The sequence below is a fragment of the Schistocerca serialis genome, chromosome 6, assembly GCF_023864345.2.
Source record: "Schistocerca serialis cubense isolate TAMUIC-IGC-003099 chromosome 6, iqSchSeri2.2, whole genome shotgun sequence".
NCBI lineage: Eukaryota > Metazoa > Arthropoda > Insecta > Orthoptera > Acrididae > Schistocerca > Schistocerca serialis.
In genome coordinates this window covers 348,395,556-348,420,801 of record NC_064643.1, presented here as the reverse complement: position 1 = coordinate 348,420,801, position 25,246 = coordinate 348,395,556, and the positions used below count along the sequence as shown (strand labels likewise).

The following is a 25,246-nucleotide window of genomic DNA, read 5'->3' as shown; positions in this document are numbered from 1 at the left end:
TTCACGCTGTAGTAGCTCTGGTTATTATGAATGTGTCACATGGTAGGGGTTTAGCGTTATGGCACAGTGGGGTGCGTGTGCCGTATTTTGTCTGTTTACAATTTTTGTATATGTGTCTGTTAAAGATCTCTTTTCGTCGACCAGTGCAAGCATAGAAAAACAAATACCAGTAACAAAAATTGACAGACTGACCGGACCTGTATTGAAATTTCACTACTGGTAATTAAGGGCATCAGTTTCTGAATTTAGTGTGTCGTTGCAATGAACGTATGTGATTTGTGTAAAATACACGCTCAAAACGTGATTAGTGTTTTTGATGAAGTGTGTCGTGTGTGTACGTCTCCTGTGGTAATCCTGTGGGCGAGGGATGTAGGAAGTATGGAATCAAATTGTCCAGCCCAGAATAATGAAGTGAAGTGCGTCCCTAATACACTATTCGTATTGATGCTACCCAGTTCACTTACGGCACAGTGTCGCCAGCAATTGACACAGTAATCGTTATTCGAATGCAATTTTATGTGCTGGTTTCAAGACTAATGAAACTCTGTTTCACTGCAGGAAGCGATAATTCTTTCTGGATGGTTGCATAATTACGGCCCAGACACTCAGGCTGCCAGTTGCTTCTTGACATAGCCTACAATTATTGCTCAGACACCCAATTTGTTAGTTGCTGTTCAATGTATCTTACAAGCAAAAATTATGGGTAATATCTGACTTGAAATGTCAGCAAGTGACACCTTTCTATGTAAAGTATACGGCTTCAAATGTGTATTACAGTGCATACAGAAAATTTGAGCTCTGTATCTTTCTCACAGAAATGGGGTAGGGATGTTTATTGTAGTTATTTTCTGATGGAACACTGCTATTAATAAGACCTACCAGATGTCCGCATCGTTTCTCAGTTTTACTTTCCCATGGTGTTAGTTTATGCTTTGCTGTTCCTCGTGTGCTGATAACAGTTCTTCCACAGCTGTGGATCCTGTAAAGCCCTCTGGTTGTATATCACTTTTAGTCTTTTTTTTCTTCATTAAATTTTCATTGTGTTTACAAACACTGTACCAAGAAAATAAGCCATTACTTTTCTCTTAATAGTTAAACTTCTAAACTGAAATTACTGCCTACTAAACATTGCAGATACTTTTGCTATCTTCACTTTATAAAATACATCCTTATTATATTTTGTTCTGTCACTGGTGGTGTATTATGTTTTTATTTATCAAATAATCCGATGAAACACCTCTCAGTTAGCATACAATCTGATATCAGAGTCCAAATTCTGTCTAAATTTTCATAGGCATATGTTAATGCCAGTAGCATATCATAATTTGTGTTAGTTGCTGTTTCTTCATGTGGTAATCTACATCATTTGATTTAGCTATTCTGTCTATAATTTTTTGTCTTTCTGTTACATTCACATTTGTTTCTGCAGATCTCCCATTTTTTATTTTGTCATTTGTTTCATATTGGCCTCGTCATGCCCAACCGGGCATTTAATGTGCAAATGTAATGTATATAACGGAGGAGAACACCACAACACCACTTCCTCCAGTCCCTGGTAATTTTCAATCTATCTGTTTGTCTACATCCTACGTTATCTATTTGCTTACACATCAGGAATGGCGTTCTTTGTTTTAGAAAATTTGCTGTGAGGGTAATTATGGTATTCATGGCTTTAATATAGACACACAGAAAATACTTTCAGAGTAGTAATTATCAGCTCTGTTGCCATTAGAATTTCCTCATACTAGGTAGGACACCCTACTCACGTAATCATCAGGATTGATTGCTGCAGGATCTGAGTAAACTTTTTTAAAATTTGTTTCCTCATTTATTTAATTCTAAAATAATAAATTGTGACAATTTGAAATACTCCATTCAAATGGGTTACATGGTGAAAAGCAGGCAGGTGACCAATCTTTGCTTCGTTGTGTTGGAAATGGTGTACTAACTGTGGCAGTTCCACTGTGGGTGGCAGCAGTGCAACTCTGACCTAGTTTGCCAGGATACGTAACAGCTCCCTATAAACCATCTCTGCTAACAATGCCCTGGTGTCTGGCGTGTATAATGGATGAAGGACCAAGGGAAGGGCCTTTGTCCATGTCTCACTTAGGCACTTTAGAGCTGCCTTAAGGGTCCAATGACATCTTTCTGCTATCACGTTGATGGCAGGATGCTATCGTGTCATCCAATGATACTGGCTGCTGTGCAAATTCGACAGTTCTTAGAACAAACCCTTTTGGTAGAACCACCTGACAACACAGTGATCTCATTGCTGATGCCTGAGCTGCTAGCTCACCATACATGCCAGGGAATAGATGCCCATCTTCCTGGAGCAACAAGACTCCCAGCTATGGCCGCCGTTCCAGATGACCTTTGCAGTGGAGAGGTGGTACCTGTGGGGAGAGCCCTCGATCAGAGTGAGTGGAATCAGAGCAGGCTTTTGCATGTCAGACATATCAAATTCAACGAATACAAAGAGCATACTGATCTGGCTATCTCATCAGACAGGTCTAGAAGATTCAGTTTGGACACTTATTATCGTACTCTTTTTCCTACTCTGGCTACTCCATGGAAAGTGGGACAAATCAGATGATTGGGAGGAAACGATTTATCCAGTACCTGATATGCACTTGAATAGTTGGGAGATACTTTTACTGTGACAAAACCATTAATTCTTGTGAACACATTGAAGATGCACAATGAGTTACTACTGATTAAAGCCGCCTATGCTGCACAATCTAGACCAACTCAGACATGTAAATAATTAGGTGATATACTAGTGACCATTACCCCACATAAAACTTTGAATGAGGTCCAAGGAATCATCTTACATAAATACATTACACTCCAGACAGATGAGGAACTATGGGCAAATTTCGAATGGCAAGGCATACGTTTCGTCTAGCACATACGAAAATGGTCCCAAGGAAAATCTTACAGATACACCCATTGTCATTTTAATTTTTGAAGAAAATCTCCTAAGAAAAGTTAGTCATAGGGTACAGGTGTGACCCACCAGCCATGAGGTGCTTCCGAAGCGTACACATTAGTCATATGTCAACCTGCTGCACAGCAGATCCAAAGTGTGGAAACAGCAGATGGTCACTCCGAGAAGGTAGTTCTTGTGAATATCTGCCTTTGTGTATCAGTTGTAAAGAACACCATCCTGCATGTTTGCCCATTCTTCAGGAAAGATAAGAAGATACAAGAATATAAATCTATTGCCTGCCTGTCATATACTAAGGCAAATGCTAATTCCTACATTGTGTTGGCATGATGAACCATTATGCGAAAGTCACAACCATCGCCCTATCTACATCAATTTTCCCCAAACTACTACCCTCCACCCTCCTCTGCATGTACATACATATTCTGCAAGTCACCATGTGGTGCGTGATGGAAGGTACCCGATACCGCTATTAATCATTTCCTTTCCTGTTCCACTCACAGATAGAGAGAGGGAAAACAACTGTGTACATGCCTCCATATTAGCCCTAATGTCTCATACCTTATCTTCATGGTCCTTATACGAAATCTATGTTGGCAGCAGTAGGATAGTTCTGTAGTCAGGTGCAAATGCCACATCTCAATTCTAAATTTACTCACTAGTGTTCCTCAAACAAGGATGTCGCCTTCCATCCAGGGATTCCCATTTGAAGTCCCAAAGCATCTCCATATTACTTGTGTACTGTTTGAGCCTGCCGGTAACATGTCTACCCACCCACCTCTAAATTGCTTTGATGTCTTCTTTTAATCTGACCTGGTATGGATTCCAAACGCTCGAGCAGTACTCAAGTATAGGTCGCACTAGTGTCATATACATGGTTTCCTTTACAGGTGAATCACAGTATGATAATCCTCACATGCTTGTTCCATTTCTGCTTTGCTATGTTATGCCCATGTATTTAAACACGACTATGTCAAACAGGACACTACTAATTCTGTATACAAATATTATGCATTTGTTTTTCCTACTCATCCATATCAATGTACATTTTTCTGCATTTAGAGCCAGCTGCCATTCATCATATCAACTAAAAATTTTGTCTAGCAACTTATATCATCCTACAGTCACTCCATACACCACAGCATCATTAGTAAACAACCAGATTGCTGTCCACTAATTCTTTTATGTATGTAGATATTAAACACAGTCCTATGACACTTTCTTGGGGCACTCCTCACAATACTCTAGTCTCTGATTAACACTTGCCATCGGGGACAACATACTGGGTTCTACTACTTAAGAAGTCTTTGAGCCACTCACACATCAGGGAGCCTATTCCATATGCTTGTACCTTCATTAACAGTCTGCATTTGAGGTACCGTGTAAAATGATTTTGGAAATCTAGAAATATGGAATCTGCCTGTTGCCTTCATCCTTAGTTCAGTGTACATGTGAGAAAAGGGCAAGCTGAGTTTCACATGAGCAATGTTTTCTAAACTGTGCTGATTGAGGGACATAAGCTTTTCGGTCTCCAGGAAATTTATTATACTGGGACTCAGAGTATGTTCTAGTATTCTACAGCAAACCACTGTTAAAGTTGTTGGTCTGAAATTTTCGGGTCCATTCTTTTACCCATGTTGTATATAGAAGTCACCACTGCTTTTTTCCAGTCACTTGGAACTTGGCACTGGGCAAGAGATTCGCAATAAACGCAGGCTAAGTAAGGGGCCAGTGCCGTAGATTGCTTTTTGTAAAACTGAATTGGGATTCAGGGATGTGACAGGCATCATTGGTACCAACATGAGCCACAATTTGCAGACAACTGCACCGTGCGTGCTCAATAGTTGCAGGCAAGGCTGTCCCCACGTGACGGGTTAGACCGTCCAGCAGACATACTGAGTGCACTTAACTTTCTTCCCAGCACTGGATCTTCCTAAGGGGCTCCATAATGCACCTAACATTGAAGCTCACACCCCCACTCACCCTGTTGCGAAGGCAGATCCACCGCATCGGGTACACTAGGAGGCCCCTTGGCAGCAGAGCCCATGGGCGAAACAAGCGACATCTGAGGTGTCCCAAGCAACGCACAAGACTCTCCGCCACCACTACTCCCCTGAAGGTGGCTAATCAGAGCCAAAACCACATGAATGTAGTTCCTGTTCGTGAACTGCAGCCAGTTCCTCCTGCATTCACACACAACATGCACATGTAGCAAGACTAACTGAAAAAGTAAACTATGATAGCCAACATATACATAGATATGCAACTGGTTACCCTCCTGACACATCATCAATATACGCTGATACCTTCCTGTGTAGCTGGGTGTTCAGAAGAAGTGACACTGAGCTGCAGACTGCCTGAATTTACACTAACAAAACTCGCACAAAATATAAGCAATGCATACTACGAAGAAAACACAAGTGAGCTAAATAAGTATCTTGCCGCCCTGCAGATGTGTTACAAGTGACAGCTGGTGCTGGAATGTGTGGGTAACTAGGCTGAACTGAACATCACTTTTGACTTCAAAGCAAACAAATGAACAACAACTGTATACTGCATGCTTGTGGTACCCGCAGCACCGTGTTTATGAACCACATCCTGTACCCAGCCAGAGAAGCAGCTTTCTCCTCCAACATACACCAATGACACAACTCCCTCTTGGGACCGCTCTGCCCATAGATCAGAGGACTGTAGCAGCTGCAACTTGGGCAATGCAGCACTGCCCACTCTTCATCTGTCCCCACACCCCCCCATGCATAGGCCCTCACATGAATCTCGGCCACCAAAGGTTGCAAAGTAGGAGGAGAGGAAGAATCAGGACAAGGCTACTCCAGTAACCCCGGAGAAGCCAGATCGCCTCTCACAGTCAGATTGTAAACGAAATTTCGTTGATGTGGTTCCATCCCCACCAATGACAGGCAGTGATTCTGGGGCATGACTGGTTCTCCTGGCTTCTCCAAATATAACCTGGACACCTGTAACTTGATCATTCAGTGGAACTGTGTTGTATATTACTGTCACCTACCGGAACTACAACACACTATTTCCTCATATTTTATGTAACAAGTCACCACCACATTGTGATTGTTAAGCTTTGCAGACAGTTGCTTCTTGTAGAATGCCACCTCCTTCTGGCTCCCCACGGCAACCATGTTCTTTCAAATTTTTTGCTTCTTGTCTTGGTGAACAACTGACAGAAAATTGAAGTGGTTCTCCAGTTTCTCTGTAGCAGTGGTTTTTATTCTCAGATGTAACATCTGTCACCCTTCCTTTCCTGTGTTGTAATTGCTTTTAGATGTGATTTGACTCCTTTTTAGTACATCTTGTTTTATAGACAGCTCTCAGTTGAATAGCGAGTGTTTCCTTGTTGATAGACAGCAGCAATGCAAATTGGGCAAAAGAATGTACCTCTCTTCACCACCCTTTTGCAACCTATTTCCATAGCATTTGTTGTCTTGCATCCAGTGAATGTTGGTGTGAACTCATTTATTGCAAATTATATTGCCAAAATTATTTGGATACCCACGTTCTCCATTTTCAAACTGCCAGTTATAAAGCTATAATTCATTTATTTATTTAACCTGATCATATTCGAGTCTCTAGTTCCTCTCATATATCACACTAGGGCTGGGGTTCCCAAACTTTTCTTCTGATGGAACAGCTTGTTTATTTTGAAGGTTAATAAATTTTTTTCAGAAATGAGAAAAAACTTGTTTTATTCAGTGATTACTTCAATTTTAACTCCTAACTGATAACACAGAAACTATAATACAATATTAAAAAGTAAGAAAACACGTAAAAAACACCATGTTTTTGTGGAGCATTTATTCGCTGCCTGTGGAACACCAGTGTTCTGCGGAACACAGTTTGGGAAATCATGGACTGGGGTTTACATAGTTCATAGCATATAGCATTTTGCTATTACTGCAGTGCTTAATCTTGGATATGATTTCCACTAACTTGTAGTACATTGCAGGCAAAATTAGTTTCCTGAAACACAGGTATTAATTTTGCCAAGTGTTTGAACAAATTGATTTGGCCTTCCATCAACATTTTACATCGTCTTGCAGATTTTTCAGTGGACTCCAGGTAATGGCTTTGAGCAGGCCAGGCCAGTATATGTATCATATTTCCTTTGAACTATGATACACTTGTTTTTGTTTGTAAGTAAGAGTATTTTCAAGATGATAAAGGAAATGTTCCATTTCAAATGGCCACTACATTTTGGGAAGCCTGTTTACAATCTTTTCATAAGCACCTACATTCATTTTGCCATCGGCCAGTAGTAAACTCCAAAGAGCACTAAATTACTGAATTCATGAGGACTCGTTCATACAGTACACTTCATGATTTGTGGGTACCTATTAATTCATTTCTTAAATTGTCTGCTGCAGACATGCTGAGTTGAACATTACTTCAGTATTACCTAATGTGTCTACATGCAGTAACATGTGTTTGAGCTTCTACCTGGACTGATGTTAGCAGAGTGGTCTGGGTCACACTGCACTAAATATTTGTGGAGTGCTTTCTACAAATTCTCCTTTTGTTACTCTTTAAAATTTGTCACTGCCGAGGTGAGCACTATTGCAGATGTGAAAATTAGTTGCTGATTTTGAAGTTTTTCAGTAAATTTACTAATCTACAGAAATGTACAGATAGCTTTTCAATCAATAATTCTGATCCAGTTTTTTAACATTTGCCAAAAGTTACTATTGCTTTCAGACTCGAAAGATTTATTGGATAATTTTGCCGAAACACACTCTTGCTGACATAGATGGCTTGAAACTGATGCTATCAGAATCTGTGGAGGAGTTATCACTTATTTCAATATCCAATCATACTTTCTCACTGTTTCTCTTCTTGAATATCTCGACTATCTCTTTCACAGTGATCAAGGCACAAGCCCTGAAGAACATTAAGAATTAAAGCATAGCTTAATCTAGCAAACTGAGTCCACAACAGACAAAGAATCTGAAAATAACTTAGCAGTGAGAAAAGTGAAAAGCTATTGGGATACGGTGCGGTCTGCGCTCAGATCTGTACTGGTCATTAGCAATTGGGAAGGAGGCCCAAGCTAACTTCTCAGTAATATTGAAGAAAAACTCGAAGGCCTTGTTTAAACTCTGGTCAACAACACCCAAGGGGTGGCGGAGCATGGGAAATTAACTCATAAACAGCTGTCAAAGAGTTAAGCCTATGAAGGTGATGTGAAAGTTTAGTGCCTGTGTGTTGTTTCCGTATCATACCATACCCAACAGTATAATGTGCACTTGTAACTGAAATTCTGATAGAGTATCTGAATTTGTGAACAATTGCAATCATATTGAAACCTCCTGGCAGATTAAAATTGTGTGCCGGATCAAGACTCAAACTCAGGGCCTTTGACTTTCTCAGGCAAGTGCTCTACTAACTGAGCTATCCAAGCACAACTCACGACTCATCTCCACAGCTTCAATCCTGTCAGTACCTCATCTCTTACCCTCCACTTCTAGATAAAATCATATTGCAAACAAACTCACTCACTTCATTCATTTTACCATCCTTGGAAGATGTTCATCTTTTGTCACTGTTGTTGTCAACACTGTAAACAAAATCAGTATCTGGCACCTTGACAATCTTGCATTCCGTACATTACTCATTACTTACTCTTCTTTCTGGCTGAATTTCACTGTGGAAGATCAGAAAATGTTCGCTACGTAGGCTCTGTAGATAGATGAATGTGAAAATGAATGTAATTCAATGAAATTGATCACAGAAGATGCTTTGTTAAGCGAAATGTGTGTGGTGTAAAACAACTCTTTTCATTGCCATAAGCTGAAGATAGAAAACCAATAATAGTTGATTATAACGGATTCTGTCGAAGATGATCATGCAAACAGGTGTACACTTGCAGAAAAGTTTTCATTAAAAATCACTTCTGAAGACTAATGACCTCACACAGTCCTTGCTACAAAAAGTTTGTTGTAACTTGAAATTCTATCTTTGCATCCATTCAGTGTGATGTTCAGCATTATTGTACTTGAAATTGAAGTCATATGTTAGCATTATAGGCAACAAACACATCTGTGATGTTCAGAATGAGGATGAAACCTGCAGTGAGATTGTACTTCTTGTCAATGGACTCGCCTGCTAAAGTTACTGGAAAAACAAAAGATTCACTCTGACCCTACAATTGTTTGAAAAAGGATAACGAAAGTTAAACATCCCAATGGCACCAAGGTCATGAGAGTGGATTTAGTTGCAGGGGGCAATAAATTAAGGACATTCAATTTTTAAAAATTATTGTCAAACAAAACTACTTCATAACTTTCTAAAAACGGTCTCCAGAAGTGACTGAATGATAGTTCGGTAACATATCCATCAGTGATAAAACTTGGGAAATGAATTTGAATTCTTTCTAGTACATACATCTGTGTTGAAATGGGTGAAATTACACAGCTACAGCAGTAGTGGTGACCCAACAAACAAGCATTTACAAAAAAATAAAAAACAAAAAAAATGGTGAAGCATTATGCCAATTTGGTGAACTGAGCTTGTGAGCAGTTATTCTGTGCTGGTTTCAAATGGCACTTACATAAGTTGTTGTGGGACATAATTTGGAAAAGGGCTGTGGTTATAGTGTAGGAAAGTATTTGGCATAAAGTCTAGAGGAATGTGTATCCATCAGGACTGCTGGAATGGGGACATACATGCACCCAATACTGGAAGACAGATACTACTACACAATACATTGAAAGACAAGCTGTGCTCTAGAAAGTAGATATTGAAATATACACAGTCTTGGAAAGAATATCAGGAACTTAATTTGCTGGGGTTGTATTCTGGATGCAGAACACTTAAGACACAAAATTTTATTTATGTTACGGCTGTTAGTGTTGTTCGGTGGCATCTGAATTCAGATGCAGCAGTAATGAAAAATAATGTGTTTTTTCACATTTGAAACTTTGTTCTGTCATGTTCCTTTAATTTATGTGTCACTGCAAAAAATGGAATGCTGTAGTAATCATAACTGTTGACCTTGAGTTCTCAAGAAGGCAATAATGTTTTGTACTGTCGGGGCACACAACAGCATTGTCGTTAGTGTCCTTGTGCAAGGGAACAAAATTCTAAAGACAAAAAAGGAATAAAGTAAGAAAATAATTTAAAATACTAAAAAATGGCAGATATTTCAATGAATTGCATGAAAATATATGAGAAGTACTAGATGGCAATATGCAGAATCAAAAGATGATGTAATAGCTATCCATTACTTCAGGAACTGAAATTCCAGCACTGCCAATAGATACATCAAAAATAGAAAAAAATTATTCCAAACTTTTGAAAGTGTTAGTTAACCTCCATCAGTGATGAACAGGGTTTAGAGAGAGGGTCAGGTTGATCAGATTCTAGGTTTCTGGAAGCCATTAACAGTTTTTGTACTTTTAATGTGTGTATCAATCCTGAAGGATTGAGCCTTTGTGTGCTTGTTGTTTTACAGTTTTCTCAAATGAATGCTGCTTTTGGTAAAATTAAAATATTTCAGGATTAGTATTAGTAATTTATTTGGCCAAGGATCATTGCACAATAATACAGGATTTTTCAGTGTAATACGGTGAAAAACATAAGTTTCTGAGAGAGAGAGAGAGAGATTAGCGGACACGCGCACACACACACACACACACACACACACACACACACACACACACACACACACACACTCTTAATGAAGGACGGACATGTGGTTGATTAGTGCCTTGTTGCAGGAATTATCCTGGCATTTGTCTGAATATGAGCCTCCACCCTCCTGAATATGAGAAGGTACCTCCAGTTATACACCTCGCAAACTAAATCATTATTTCAAAGAGAGTCATGCAATTATATTTGTTATATGCATATTTGTAACACATTTAAGATTTAGTGTTGCAAAACAAAACAGAACAAACCCTCAGTCAAAACAGTGGCATCACTAGAGATAAAGATATAGCATACCAAAAATTTCTGGGGTAATATTAAGTTAAGCTTCATAAGGAAGATGCAGTATGGCACATCTAAAGTGGCTGGTGCTCTAAAAATCAGCGTTCTGAACACATTGTCACCAGCAGAGGTACTCATAGAGAAAGCAAGCCTCTGTGGAATCTGCAGACAAAAGAACAATTGGCTCAGATCCTATGTACAGGGCAGAAAATAGTGTTTGATGGTAACAACACGCAGGTAGGAGAGTTAGAATCTGACTGGGGAACAGTAGATTATGGAGTTCTATGAGATTGTGTCGGGGGTCTACTCTGCTATTTCTCGTATAACTTAACCACCTACCTCTGTCCTCAAACAAAGCAAGCAACTTTACAATGTTTGCAGATGACATAAGTCTTGTGATAGACAATAAAACATCCACTGACACAGAGCTAAAGGCGAACTAGTTACTTTCAGATGTACTAAACTGACTCAGCATAAACTCTGTCTCAATAAACCTCAGAAAAATCAGTTACATTCATTTCCACTCTGGTCACAAAAGCCCACAAGAGATAAACATTGATGAAAAGGCTTAGCTCAGCAACATTTGCCAAAATTGGGGACATGAGTGTTTCAAAATCTGCCTTCTTTGGCTACTTCCACTCACTTATGTGTTGTGTAATAATCTTCTGGGGCAATTAACCGCTGTTGAAAAAATTCTTTGCAAGTCAGAAAAACATTGTTCAAATTTCATGTGGAGTGCCTCCAAGAATGTCGTAACCTTTTTAAGAAAATAAGGATACTAACCACTCCCAATATCTCTCTTTGATCGTGAAATTCATGCTTCACTGCCCCTCTCAGTATGAAATGAGTGGGTCCTAACACAGGAAGAAAATGTGACATACACTGTGACCTGAAAAATTTGTCGCTATTACAAAAAGATGTAAAACACACAAACACAAAAATCTGCAGTGCATTTCCAAGTAATATTAAGTGTCTACACGGTAATAATTTGCTATTTAAAAGGAAGCTATAAGAGTTCTTGCTTGAAAAAAAGTTTCTATAGTCTAGAGGAATTCTTTAGCAGAGATAAGCAAGATTATTTCCCATGTATTTCTGTGTATTCCTGCTTCAATATATCTTGCTACCTTTGTTACGTTAATTTGTGTTCTGTAAGTCAAGAAGATAATATTTTTTACTTATAAATAACTGTATAGATTATATCTGAAAATTGCAACTTAACATCTGCTTATGAGTGTAATTACTAATTGTGTTTTTTGTTATCATTTTCGAATTTGCATTCTTAATCTTTGTTTCTGGTCCTTAATGATATGAACATACTAATGAATTAAATGTTTTGACTTGTTCCACATCCATTTGTCACCATGCAAAAATGGATCTATGGAACATGTATCACAATAAAATACACTTAGGTGTGCTTTGGGAAAATGTGATATGGTCATAGTTGTTCTTGCAGTATTTTCCTAAATTAGCAGACAACATTAGAAGTAGTGTCTAACCATCCAGCAGAAACTGAGTAAATGTCTAGGAGCATAATATCGTATTAAATGTTGTAGTGCATAATGAGCAGATAAATACATCAGAGCTGTGATTATTCATCCCACACAATTGTCTTGAATCATCAGGGCAACAGGACTGAGCACTTATCTCAGTTCAGTTGTGGATCATAAATAACAGACTATGCTTCCTCAGTAACACATGACACTATGGCACCTGTATACAGAGAGAGATTGTGTACATAACACTTAAAACAATTTGTTCTTGGATATTGTTACATAACATTTTTGAGCATCGGGATCATATTGTACCCATGGGGAGCCATGAATACATTTCATTGACAAAAGTGTTACAGAAATGTTAATCAGCTCTTACACCCAGATGTCAGACACCCAGATCATTGTATGCCGATAGAGTATCAACCCAAACTCTGATACAGTTCATACCATGTGCTGTTGTCCAGCAGAACTGGCATAAATGGTAATTAGAAGTAATACCAGAACTGGGTAGAACATCAAAAGCATAGCAGTGAGTAGGTAACTTACGTTGCTCCCATGGCGAAGTTAATAGAGCGTTAGATTTTCGTACCAAAGGTTCCACGTTCAAACTCCAATGATAATAAATTTTTTTACTGTATTAATGCATGAAAATGTTGTATGGGACAACATGTTTATGACGTGTAAAAGGGCTATTTGTAGTTTACAGCAATAAAGCCTGCTTTTGCTTCATTTCTTTGAAAGTAGTAAACCTGTAGAGTACATTTGTAGTTTCACACAATGTACAGTCAGAACATAAAAATAAAGAAACAATTACGTCGCATGTGCAGAAGTAATTGTAATAATAATTATTATTAATAAACAAAACAATAAGATTAATAAGAAGTACATAACATTCAACTAACTAAGCAAAAGCAGATTGCCAAAAGAACATTGCTACAGACTTGGGAAAGTCCTTTTACATGTCAGGAAAATGTTCTTCCACAAAAAAACTGTCATCAGTGGTGTTTGAATGCTCCACCTTCTCACCCACGTCAGATGTGCAATACAGTCAATCACAGGTATGCTCTTTTGCACCGTAGCTCTGGTGATACTTTCAGTTACCATTTCTACATGTTCTACTCGATGACAGCACACAGCATGAACTAAATCGGTGTTTTGGTTCATACTCTATTGGAATACAACATTTGGTATTGATCTGAGTGTCTGACATTTGGAGGTTTGGGTGTGTAAGTGTCAGATACGTACTAGAAGGTGAAGAATGAGTTGTATTCCACAACAAGTAATTATATGCGGACTATTGATATTAATACACATACATTTTTCTTAATGGGCCATATTATAACAAAATTTTGACTTATTTTTTGAGAAATTAAATGACTTTCACTTTCTCCATAAACATTAAAGTACAGACTCAATGGGTCTGCAAAGAATGCTAGCAATTTGTTTATATTTCCATACTCCCATAATTTTGAACTGTTGTTTCCAGCGTAGTCATTGCCCTCTTTATAAAGATCTTCATGTAAGTGGCACCGTTGCCAGAATATGACATTATGCTTCTCATCACCCTTCTTGTATAATGTCTTCAATTTATATTCATCTTTTCAAAGGATATCAAGTGATCTGAGTGTTGAAACGAAAAAAAAAAAAGTTATTCCATCTTATCACAGACTGAGAAAGACAGCCCCTGGCTGAAGTAAAGACTGTAATGATTTCGATATTCTAAATCTTTCCATTGCACCTAGAATGTAAGTGATGATAGCTTGTTGAATCATGGAAAAGCCTGGAGAACTGTACTAAGAACTGACTGCTGCAAGTTGGGGAAGAGACACAACGAAGTGTGCTACCTCTGCAAAACCTTGGTGGTAAAATTACTAATTCACATTGTTGTTATTTTCAACATGATTTTGCGTGTTCTATTCATATTTTACAACTCTTGATTATTCTTATGTGTTCTCAAAACATGTTTTCATATTCTGAAGTTCCCTATACAGTGACTGACCGCTTAAATGTAGGGTATCTGATTTCACATTTTTTGATGTTGAAAGACCTTGCGCAAATTATAGCTGTGTATAAAACCAAATCTACAGTACCTAGCAAAATGTTCTGAGCCTCATACAGGTGCTGATATCAATGAACAGATTGTTACACCTTCACAATAAATAAGTGAAGCATCTCCAATTATTGCAATTTCACATGTAGTGTAAATAAATACTTTTTTTTCCTTTTTACACTTTCAAGCAGTAATTATGTATCACTTATCAGAATTACTAAATAGGACATTATCTCCAAAGTCTTACTATTCACACAGTGACTATGCTTTGCTGATTCCTAAGGTGCACTAGGTTTTGTCGAGTAATTTTTATTTTACAGAAGACATTCAATTTGAAACTGTGTAGTAACACATGTTCTAAAAATGTTTATCCCACTAAAGATGTTTTGCTGTAATATTAACTTTGATACTGGTTAAGATACAAGATGTATTGATTATAGATAATTTTTTACCTGATGTGCAGTTATCTGGGAGTTGTTTTATTTAAAGGTCTCGTTGTTTTTACAGAAATTTGATGGTGATTACAACTTATATCCTGCTTCAAAAGTGTAGGATCTGGTTAATATTTAAAAAATGCATGTATATTACTTAGAGGGACAAGAAAATTATTTAATTATGTTATTGACTCATATTATAAGACTACCAAACTGTCAGAAATGTAGTTTGGTATTTGAGGCATGAGTAGAGACATTAGTGATACAAATTATGATAGTGGGTTGTTGATACAATATATTCAGTGTATCATTGTACAGGGTGTTTCTGACTATGAGTAGTACTTGCCACTCAGGTAGATTTTAAACCATAGACAAAGACCTGGTGAAGTTTCCAGTCAGAAACGTACTTCTGAAGAGCATGACAGCAAAGTTGTGTTTTTTTTTTTTTAAAAGTATAATTGTATCAGTGAGTTTGGCTGAAAATTATTGTACACCAGTGTGCTTATCATAATGAGTAAATGCCTGTCAAATACAAAGTATTTTATTAGTACAGCTTCGTGAAGCATGCATATTGTGTACATTTCATTTGTATAGATAAACTGGAATATCGTGCACTCATTATTGGAAATGAAAATTCATCCAAGTTGCTGAAATAATTTTTAAGGAGTCTGCTCCTTCATTTTTGGCGCTTAAAAATGACTAATTCAAATGTGATCTTTCTTCTGTTGAAGCTGGCCCATGTGATAAACTAAAGCCACAGATGAAAATAAAGTGGGCAGTATGGTGAAGGGTAATCAGTAAATAAAGTGTGCAAAACAAGCTGATACCATAGACATAGCAAAAGCTTTATTAGTTGAACGCTAATCAGAACCAAATGCAAAAATATTTCTCAGCATTGGTTGGACAGCTGCAAAAATAATGCAACTGATTTTTTGCATGGAATTTGTTGCTGTGAATGAAATGTGAGTCCAGTACTTCTCAATAGAAAAAAAACAAAAACAGTTCTCAAAGCAGTAGGTGGCAGTTGGCAGTCTTCCACCAAACATGAAGCTGATTTCACTTGCCAGAAAGATATCTGATGGCTTCAGGTATACAAGAGAGATTCTTCACATCAGTTGCTGTTAAAAGGGTCAAGCAATGTACGGTGTAAGTTTTCTGGACCATCTGAATGAAAAATAAATAAGGATAGGCATGATTTGGAAAAAAGGGGTAATCTTTTATTAGGACTATCCATCTACCCACAAAAGATACTTTAGCAATGCAAAAACTGAGGTATTTGCGGTGAAAAATGTTAGAACAGCTACACTATTCATCAAACTCCAATAACAAGTTTATGGCAGCTGCAGATGAGAGTTGTATACTTCAGAGCTAGAATTATTCACTGGAAAACTGTTGGACAAATTGAATTGAACTGAAAGGAGTCTATTTTGATGCAGAAATGCTTTTTTGGCCTAAAAAAACTATTTCTATTGGAGGCAGCGAATTTTTCACCTTGCCATTGTGTAAAGATAATGACTGTATGACACAAGCTTGAAAATTATTGTTGTCTTGTTTTCTTCAGCAGAAAGACATTACAAGGGTAATAAAAAAGAATTGTTGAGGAAATACTGTCATGTGTAGGGACCTATCAGGTTGCTAGATGTCACTGTCTGCTGAAAAGATAGATAAATTTCCTTATTGCATTTCACTGATACTGACTTATCATTCATAGTGTACAGAAATAAGTCTAACAGGATTACACAAATAAGTTGTAAATGGGGCTTTTAGCAAGTAACTGCAGAAAGCCACAATAGATATTTTGTTTGACTCAGTATTTTCAGTGACTTTTGTACATAGGGTTTCAACAAATGATGCAATTGTTTAAGTGCAGTTTGCAAAATAAATTTATACCTTCTTGCATATAAAGAACTCAATAGTTGGTCTCAATATTTCTGTAAACCACCAGTACATAAAAAAATTGCTGATAAGAGGAACTGTAATACAAGTTTTGCGAAATGAGTTGTCAATCTGTGTATAGTATTGTAGACAGAAATGATGATTATGGCCATATGTCAAGCTGTCAGTTACCTACTCTTTGCTGAAAATTCTAGTATGTCTCATTTACGTGTCTGCAACCACAGTTGAGTGATGAGTGTGACAGACTTTCATGCTGGGATCTTGGGTTCGATTCCTGGTACAACCAGCAACTTTTCCATGGTGGGAGGACTGGACTGTGGTCCACAGAGCCTCATGATGCAAATTGAGGAGCTGCTTCAGCAAGAAATAGTGGATGCGAGGTTTGAATGTTGACAACAGCCGGGAGTGCAGTATGCTGACCCCATGTCCCGCCTACTGCATCCGATGAAAAATGCATATGACACGGCAGTCAGTCAACCATCATGTGGTCTCCAAGCCCTGATTGCGGGGTTTCCTTTGTACTTGTTTACACATAATATGCAGAAGCATGGATTACATTTTATATACACATTTTGATAAATGTTATGTGTCAATGAGGTACCCATGTCTGTTTTAGTTGCATACACAACAGTAAAATAAGCTGCAGTCAATCTTAGGGCATGACCCCCAATAGGATGCCAATGGTGAAAGATAACAAGTCGTAGTGTGCATACAGTGAATAATTCTGCTGGAAAGACATTATAAAATAATACCTGAATATTTATATCAGTTATCTTAAAGATGATGTTTGGAGAAATAAACAACAATCAGTTGCAACGAAGGAAGTATTTGATTTATGTATAGTCTGCATTTAGTTTTTCTGTGCTTAAACGGTTCTGGTTTTGATTGAGGTTAGTCATCTTCAGACATTATATTTCAGTTATGCCAGTTAAAGTACCAGTTGACATCTACTTGTATAACGTACTAAGTAAATATGCATGCAAATGCTACAGGTGATACTTTGGACCATATGTAAATAAAATGCTTTTTGGACTGTAGCAAAGATCCAGTCCAATGTAAAACTGTTTTAGATAACATGGTATTAGAGCAAGTAATGTTGTGCAGCTATTTGGGTTGTCATATTAGACTTAATGCTTAGAAATACCATGTACACTAAGGTGGCAAAAGTCGTGGGCTACCTTCTAATATCATGTCAGACCTCCTTTTGCCTGGCACAGTGCAGCAACTCAACATGTCACAGACTCAAGAAGTTGTTGAAAGTCCCCTGCAGAAACATTGAGCTGTATTGCCTCTATAGGCATCCATAATTGTGAAAGTTTTGCCAGTGCAGGATTTGTTGACACAAACTGACCTCTCAATTATAACCCACAAATTCTCAATGAAATTCGTGTCTGGAAACGTGGATGGCCGTATCATTTGCTCAAATTGTTCAGAACGTTTCTCAAACCAGTTGTGAACAATCGTGGTCCAGTGACATGACGTCGTCATTTGGGAACATGAAGTCGATGAATGGCTGCAAATGGTCACCAAGTAGCTGAACATGACTATTTCCAGTCAATGATTAGTTCAGCTGGACCAGAGGACCCAGTCCATTCCAAGTAAACACAGCCCATGCCATTATGGAGCCACCACCAGCTAGTACAATGCCTTGTTGACAACTTGGGGTCCATGGCTTCATGGGGTCTGCACCACACTTGAACCGTACCATAAGCTCATACCAACTGAAATGGGTACCCGTCTGATCAGGCCACAGTTTTCCAGTCATCTAGGGTCCAACCGATATGGTCACACAAGCCCAGGAGAGGTGCTGCAGGCGAGTCATGCTGTTAGCAAAGGCACTCTCACCAGTTGTCTGTTTCTGTAACCCGTTTATGCCATATTTTGCTGCACTGTTCTAATGGATATGCACATCAAATGTCCCACATTGATTTCTGCAGTTATTTCACACAGCATTGCTAGTCCCTTAGCACTGACAATGCTTTTAAATGAAATGACACTGCTCTCAGTTGTAACATGAAGGCTGTCGGCCACTGCATTGTCTATGGTGAGAGAATATTCCTGAAATTTGGTATTCTCAGTGCACTCTTGATGCTGTGGATCTTGCAATATTGAAGTTTCCGAAATGGAATGTCCCATGCATCTAGCTCCAACTACCATAAGGTGCATGGCAGATGGTATGGCCCATTGTACCAGTTATTAGATTTTCTTCCTGTACCATTCATGTATGGAGTGTGGGAAGAATGATTGTTTGAATGCCTCAATGCATGTAGCGACTATTCTAATCTTATCCTCATGATCCCTATGTGAGCAATGCACAGGGAGTTGTAGTATATTCATAGAGTACGGTTCTTGAAACTTTGTTAATAGGCTTTCTCAGGGTAGTTTTTGTCTATCTTCAAGAGTCTTCCTGTTCAGTTCCTTCAGTATATTTGTGACACTCTTCCACGAAGTAAACAAACCTGTGACCATTCGTGCTGCCCTTCTCTATATATGCTCAATATCTCCTGTTGGTCCTATCTGGTACTGGTCCCATACACTCGAGCAGTATTCTAGAACTGGTTGCACGAGTAGTTTGTAAGTAATCTCCTTTGTAGACTGATTGCACTTCCCCAGTACCCTACCAATAAACTGAAGTCTACCACCTGCTTTACCCATGACTGAACCTATGTGATCATTCCATTTCATATCCATACAAAGTGTTACATCAAGGTATACCAAAAAGTCCTCTGTTCACTCACAAATTTCGCTTGATATCCCATATGATCATACTTTTGGCAATAAGCATAGGTGCAATACTGAATCAAATGCTTTTCGGAAATCAAGAAACGGGACCTATGGCCCTTGTAGTCTGGTCCCTTCAATCCCACAAACCAACCAACCAAATCAAGAAATGGTGCATCTACCTGGTTGCCTTGATCCAGAGCTTTCAGTGTGTCATGTGAGAAAAGTGCAAGTTGGGTTTCACAAGATCAGTGTTTTCGAAATCCACGCTGGTTGGCACTGAGGAGGTCATTCTGTTCAAGATACCTCACTGTGTTTCAGTGCAGAATATGTTCTAAGATTGTACAACAGATCAGTGTTGAGGATATTGGACAGTAGTTTTGTGGATCACTTCTATTAACCTTCTTGTACCATTCCACATTTAACATCCATCTTGTAATTCCCATTGTGTACGGCCATAATCACATCACAAATCTCTTCATATCAATCACCTGTGTACAAATGACAGCTCTGCCAATGCACTGTCCTTTTACACAGTGTGTACATGATATTACCATCATTTACGCATGTGAATATGGCTATCCCATGATTTTTGTCACCTCAGTGTGTGTGTGTGTGTGTGTGTGTGTGTGTGTGTGTGTGTGTGTGTCACTATCCATTATACATTTTAGAAAAAAATGTGCCAAGAATAAAGAATACAGTTCTATAAATTTCTATAGTCTATCTACTTCTTTTCTATGGCACCATGTGGTGTGTGCCAAGAAAAGAACCTTATGTTGAATACAGAGCACCAGAATGACAGTCCCAAGAAGAAAAAGAGGTTATTGTAGAAAACAACTTATAAGAAAGTAAACAAAACACCATCGTGAGAAGTAGAGGTAGATGCAGTCTTGGAGAAAATAAACAAGTACTGTAACAAATTTCTGATAATTAGCCTTAGATTGTTAATCATACGGGAGAAGAAACATTGGAAGACCTCAGAAGAGATGGAAGGAATTTGTAAAGACAGAACTAGCTTAAAATCCTAGTCCATTAATTGAAGGAGCTGATTTTAAGTATTATGATTGTGGGGTGGAGACAGCTGGGTAACTTCAGGTGAGTGAAAGTGATTCCACCATTATGTGTACAATAGGAATGAGAAAAATTGTCATATCACAGGTGAGAAAACTTGCTGTTAACAGAGGAAGAATAGTTGCAAATACTTCAGGCATTCATATTTGCTCCAGAGCTATCCATGACTTCAGTGTCACAGTGCATACTCAAAGTTCAAGCAAGGTGTTCCACTTCTGCCCACTGTCATGGCAGATTGCAGTGGTTTACTAGACATTGTGACGGGAACAAATGGCAGTGAGGCTGGGTGATGTTTTTGAATTATTGTGTTTCAGGTTATTAAGTGTTTTTGACACCAGCTGACCTGGAAATAAATGTCCTAAGTATACCAAAATGCCATTGTTTATGCAGGTGTCATGATCAGTGTGAAGTCACAGTAGGTATTTGCAGTTGAGGCATGCCTGCATTAGAATGGTATTTACTTAGATCCTAGAGAGATATTTTAAGACTTCTCTGAGTTGTGATGTGCTCTGCATCCTGCTGTTATTTTGATGGTTGGAAGGATTTATGCCTCACAGAACTGCCCACAATGTTAAGATAGTAGATGAGGTGGATATGGCACGAAAGTACTGGCCAGCTCATTTACTTGATCTGAATGTCATAAAATATGCAGGACACAGTATTTTATCACCTCTGATATGCAAAACACATAGATGAAGCTGTGGGAAAATGCGGCTCATATTTTTCTGCACAGCCTCTCATAGTGTGCCGTACACAGGATGACTTTATGCAGTGGGCAGATTCCTCACTGATCCGCTGGTGTAAATGGGTAATAGCAACGCTTCTGTCGCTGCAGTATTGTTGCAAATGTAATTTTTATGTACCATTCTATTGTGGCTGTCTCTTGTAGGGAATTCCTTCTATATCATAAATGAAATGTATAGTTTATACATATTCACATAGAGATTTGACATATTGCTACCCATTTTGACGAAAAAACAACACACTATATCTATATTGACTTGCTGTGTAGTTACTTATTGTTAGATGTAAACAATATTTCATTTAATTTCAGCTACTCGTGTGGATATGAGAAAGCATTTCAAGAGTATGCTAATATAATACAGCAGAAGTATCCCCATATTCGTGTTGAGGGAGAAAATTATCAGCCTCCCAGATTAAGTCTGTTTATATCTAGGATACTGGTAAGTCACTGGTGATTCTAGTGTATTTTGTTTGCAATGTTGCATTTTGTGTAGAGTTTCTAATTGAAATAAAATACAAAATGGATGTTTTTAAGTGTTAAGGATTAAGTTGTCAGTGGCACATGCTGTTTAATGATCTAGAATAATTTGTCCATAAATTACATAATGACAGTTGTCAGTCTTATTTATTTTATTTTTATTCTGGTAAAATCAGTTACTTCTTAAGGTTTGTGATATAATACGATTTGTAAATTTGAAAAATGCAAAAAGAGATGAACAGTGTACAGGGTGTCCATAATTAAAGGTCCAGTTTTAAAACACTGTAGAAAGAAATCCACTACTCAGAATGATGTCAGATTTGAACAGAATATTGTAGATGCAGGGGAAGGGGAGGGGGGGGGGGGGGGGGAGCATCATGGAACAAAAAAAAAAAAATCTAACAAAAATTTTACTGATAGATGGTGCTGTAAGTTTCCTAATGTACTCGTAAATGGGTCAGGTACAGTAACAGATGAATTGCAATATGACAGCTATGGTTTGAGCTTACATTACACACACACTGTTCACTGTGCATAACTGCACAGTTTTGGCAGTCAATAGTTGTGTCACTGTTACTTAGATAAGCCCATCCAATATAACAAGGCTGTATAGCCCTGCAGAAGTTCCGGACACTCAAGGATATGAAAAAGGCATTGGTCCAGTGTCTGTTAGTGCACCGCGTAGACAGAGAAAAGCAGTCCATCTGATATCTGTCGATGATGTGGCTGAATTAAAAATCATATAGTAGAACATAACTGCTCTGGATTTGTTGTCAATTTGTGAGTTTTGTAAAATTTTGTACTTATTGTGTAGTGTTACTGACAGTTTCTCTCTCTCTTCTTTTAGTCTGTTTCCAGACTTTCCCTCATATTTTTAATTATTACTGGTTTCAACATCTTTGAAATATTTCAAATTGCTCAACCAGTATGGTGGTCATGGTGCATTGACAATAAGATTTATTCTTCCATGATGGTGTATTTTATGTGCAATTCATTTGAAAGCATGCTGATGTCCACTGGAGCTTTTGAAATAACATTTAATGGTGAGTACAGGCTGAAGTTTTTCCCTGCATTGTCGATAATGTCTAGAAGAGTAAAAATGGTTAATTTATTATTTCTAGATGTTCCGGTGTGGTCAAAATTGGAAACAGGAAGAATACCGCAACCTCCAGAACTCTTCCAGATAATTGATAATACATTACAGTTCCAAAATAAAGCTGACCTAAAACCTAACTTTCCTAAATAAGTTTCAAAACCTGTTGGAAGAGTGTTGTGCCACAGCCCTGTGAAATGTATTTTATAATGTTATTTAACAACTGTGATACCATTATAGAGTGTGAACATGTTTATGTTACCTAAGAAGCCTGTGTTAAATGTGAAATATTTATTATTTATTTTGTTGAGAGATTTATATACAATAGATAATACTGTGTGTGTGTGTGTGTGTGTGTGTGTGTGTGTGTGTGTGTGTGTGAGAGAGAGAGAGAGAGAGAGAGAGAGAGAGAGAGAGAAAAGAGGGTATATTTAAATATGCTGAAACAAAATACGATAGCATTAAATCAGTCTTGTCTAATGCATTATTTAAATGGACCACATAATATTCACTTCTGCTAGAATTAATTTTTCTTTACATTTGTGTCGCTATATCAAGTATTGTTTCAAATACATTCTGTTTTCATTACTCAGTACATTTGCTAGTTATTTTTATACTTGTAAAATAAGCCATTTCTTCAAAATTGGGTATGACCTATTGTACGTAATTACGGAAGGAAGAAAAACGGACAGCCAGATTTTGGAACATTGACAGTAACTGAGTGAAGTTGTAATGAAAAGTGCACTTTGAACGGTGTGTGTGTGTGTGTGTGTGTGTGGAGAGTATCATCTACATTTGGGAGGGTGATGGTTCAGGTCCCTGGCCTGTCAACAAGGTTTAGGTTTTACATGGTTTTCACCAGGCTGTTGGTTTAAATGAGTACTTTATTAAGCACTGCTAGATGGTTCCAAGTGTGTGCACATTCCCAACTTATGTTAGTAGGCGCAGCTGAGAATGTGCATACAGCTGAAACCGGGTAGTAGAGCAGCCTGGTCGAAACAATATTGTTCTTTAAATGGAGCCCACTCTTCAATCAAATTTCTGAGTAAATATCTGAGCGGTGTCTGTTTTGTTAGACATTACTCAGATATATACATCTCTAAAACAGAGGGCAACGGCTCCTCAACCTTTGTTTTAGTGCGACTGCACAATCATTGTCCAAACTCATGTGGGGAAAAGGATTTGTGAGTAGAGGTTAATGGGCAAGGAATGCCTGCAGTGCAGCAAGCAACAAGTTGGAAATTTGGTCAGTTGGCGGCCTTGTCTGATTGGCCAAAGTGGTTAGAGTAAGGCACTCATGAGAAATAGTAAATCTTGGTTTGAGTCACAGTCTGGCACAAATTTTCAACTTTTGTCATTGCGCTGTGCAGCTAGTTGTCATGATTTCCTGTTCGTCCTTTCCCTTCCCCCTTACTACATTTCATGTTTACAAATTTCTAAGTGGTTTCTTTGAAAGGTACACAGCCAGTTTCTTTCCCCAAATTTGAGCTTATGTTCTGTATCTAGTGACTTAATCATTGACAAGATGCTGAACTCTCTTCTTCCGTACTTCCAATGCATCCCTGTTCATGGATATGCCTTTCCAAACTTACTTGCATTCTGACTACTTGTAAAGCAGCAACTGTCATTTGGAATGAGGGGTACAAACAAGAAATCACAGTTAAACTCAATTTTCCCTACAGTATATAGACAAAATATGTGCAGTATGGGACATCTGTGTACTGAAACGTGATAGTTCTTTCGGTTGGTGTAACTGTAAAATGAATAAAAACATTTTTGGAAAAAATTTCTGTTAATGTCAACTTGATTTGCATGTCTATTGTATTTGCATAATAAATAGAAAAACACTGATTTGTTAATGAGTATACCTTACTTCATCTTTTGCTAAGGCATCACCATCTCTGGGTAGATGCAGTTCTCTTCATTGGAAAAAGTATACACGTAAGTTTTGACTGGAAACTGTTGGAGTTAGCATTAGTGTACTGTGGGGAATCCTTGTAGGAGTGCACATGACTAGTTTTGTTACAAAATTTACTTGCAGCTGTAATTCCAGACAGAAAATGAAACCACATTAAATACTCTGTTTAATGTCTAAAAATTGACATGCAGTCCTGGATGACTTTCCTGAAATCTACCCCTTTTCCTAGACCTCTCCAGTCCTTTTCCTTCACCACTCTTCCTTCCCCTTCAATGGCTCCGAAAGCTTGCCTAATCATAACTTACTTTTGTGTGTGCATTCTGCCATAAAATTAATTCAGTATATCATGCAATAGTTAATAATACACAATAATTAAAATTTTAATCTCCTATTCCCTTCTGCAACATAAACCAAAAACTTAATGGATTTACCAACAAACTTACTCAAC

General features: G+C 38.0%; 1 protein-coding gene across 2 annotated transcripts; it reads left to right on the top strand.

The window, feature by feature from the left end:
• On the top strand, positions 1–24,982 carry LOC126483778 (thioredoxin reductase-like selenoprotein T homolog CG3887). Of its 2 annotated transcripts, none has more exons than XM_050106934.1 (4): positions 1–219; positions 21,620–21,749; positions 22,635–22,830; positions 22,909–24,982. In XM_050106934.1, the coding sequence occupies exons 1-4, from the start codon at positions 59–61 to the stop codon at positions 23,031–23,033; spliced, it is 612 nt and encodes a 203-aa protein (XP_049962891.1). In that variant the 5' UTR covers positions 1–58; the 3' UTR covers positions 23,034–24,982. The 2 variants fall into 2 exon arrangements, with proteins under 2 accessions (XP_049962891.1, XP_049962892.1); XM_050106935.1 differs by lacking the exon at positions 1–219 and adding an exon at positions 2,497–3,115.
• The last annotated feature ends 264 nt before the right edge of the window (positions 24,983–25,246 follow it).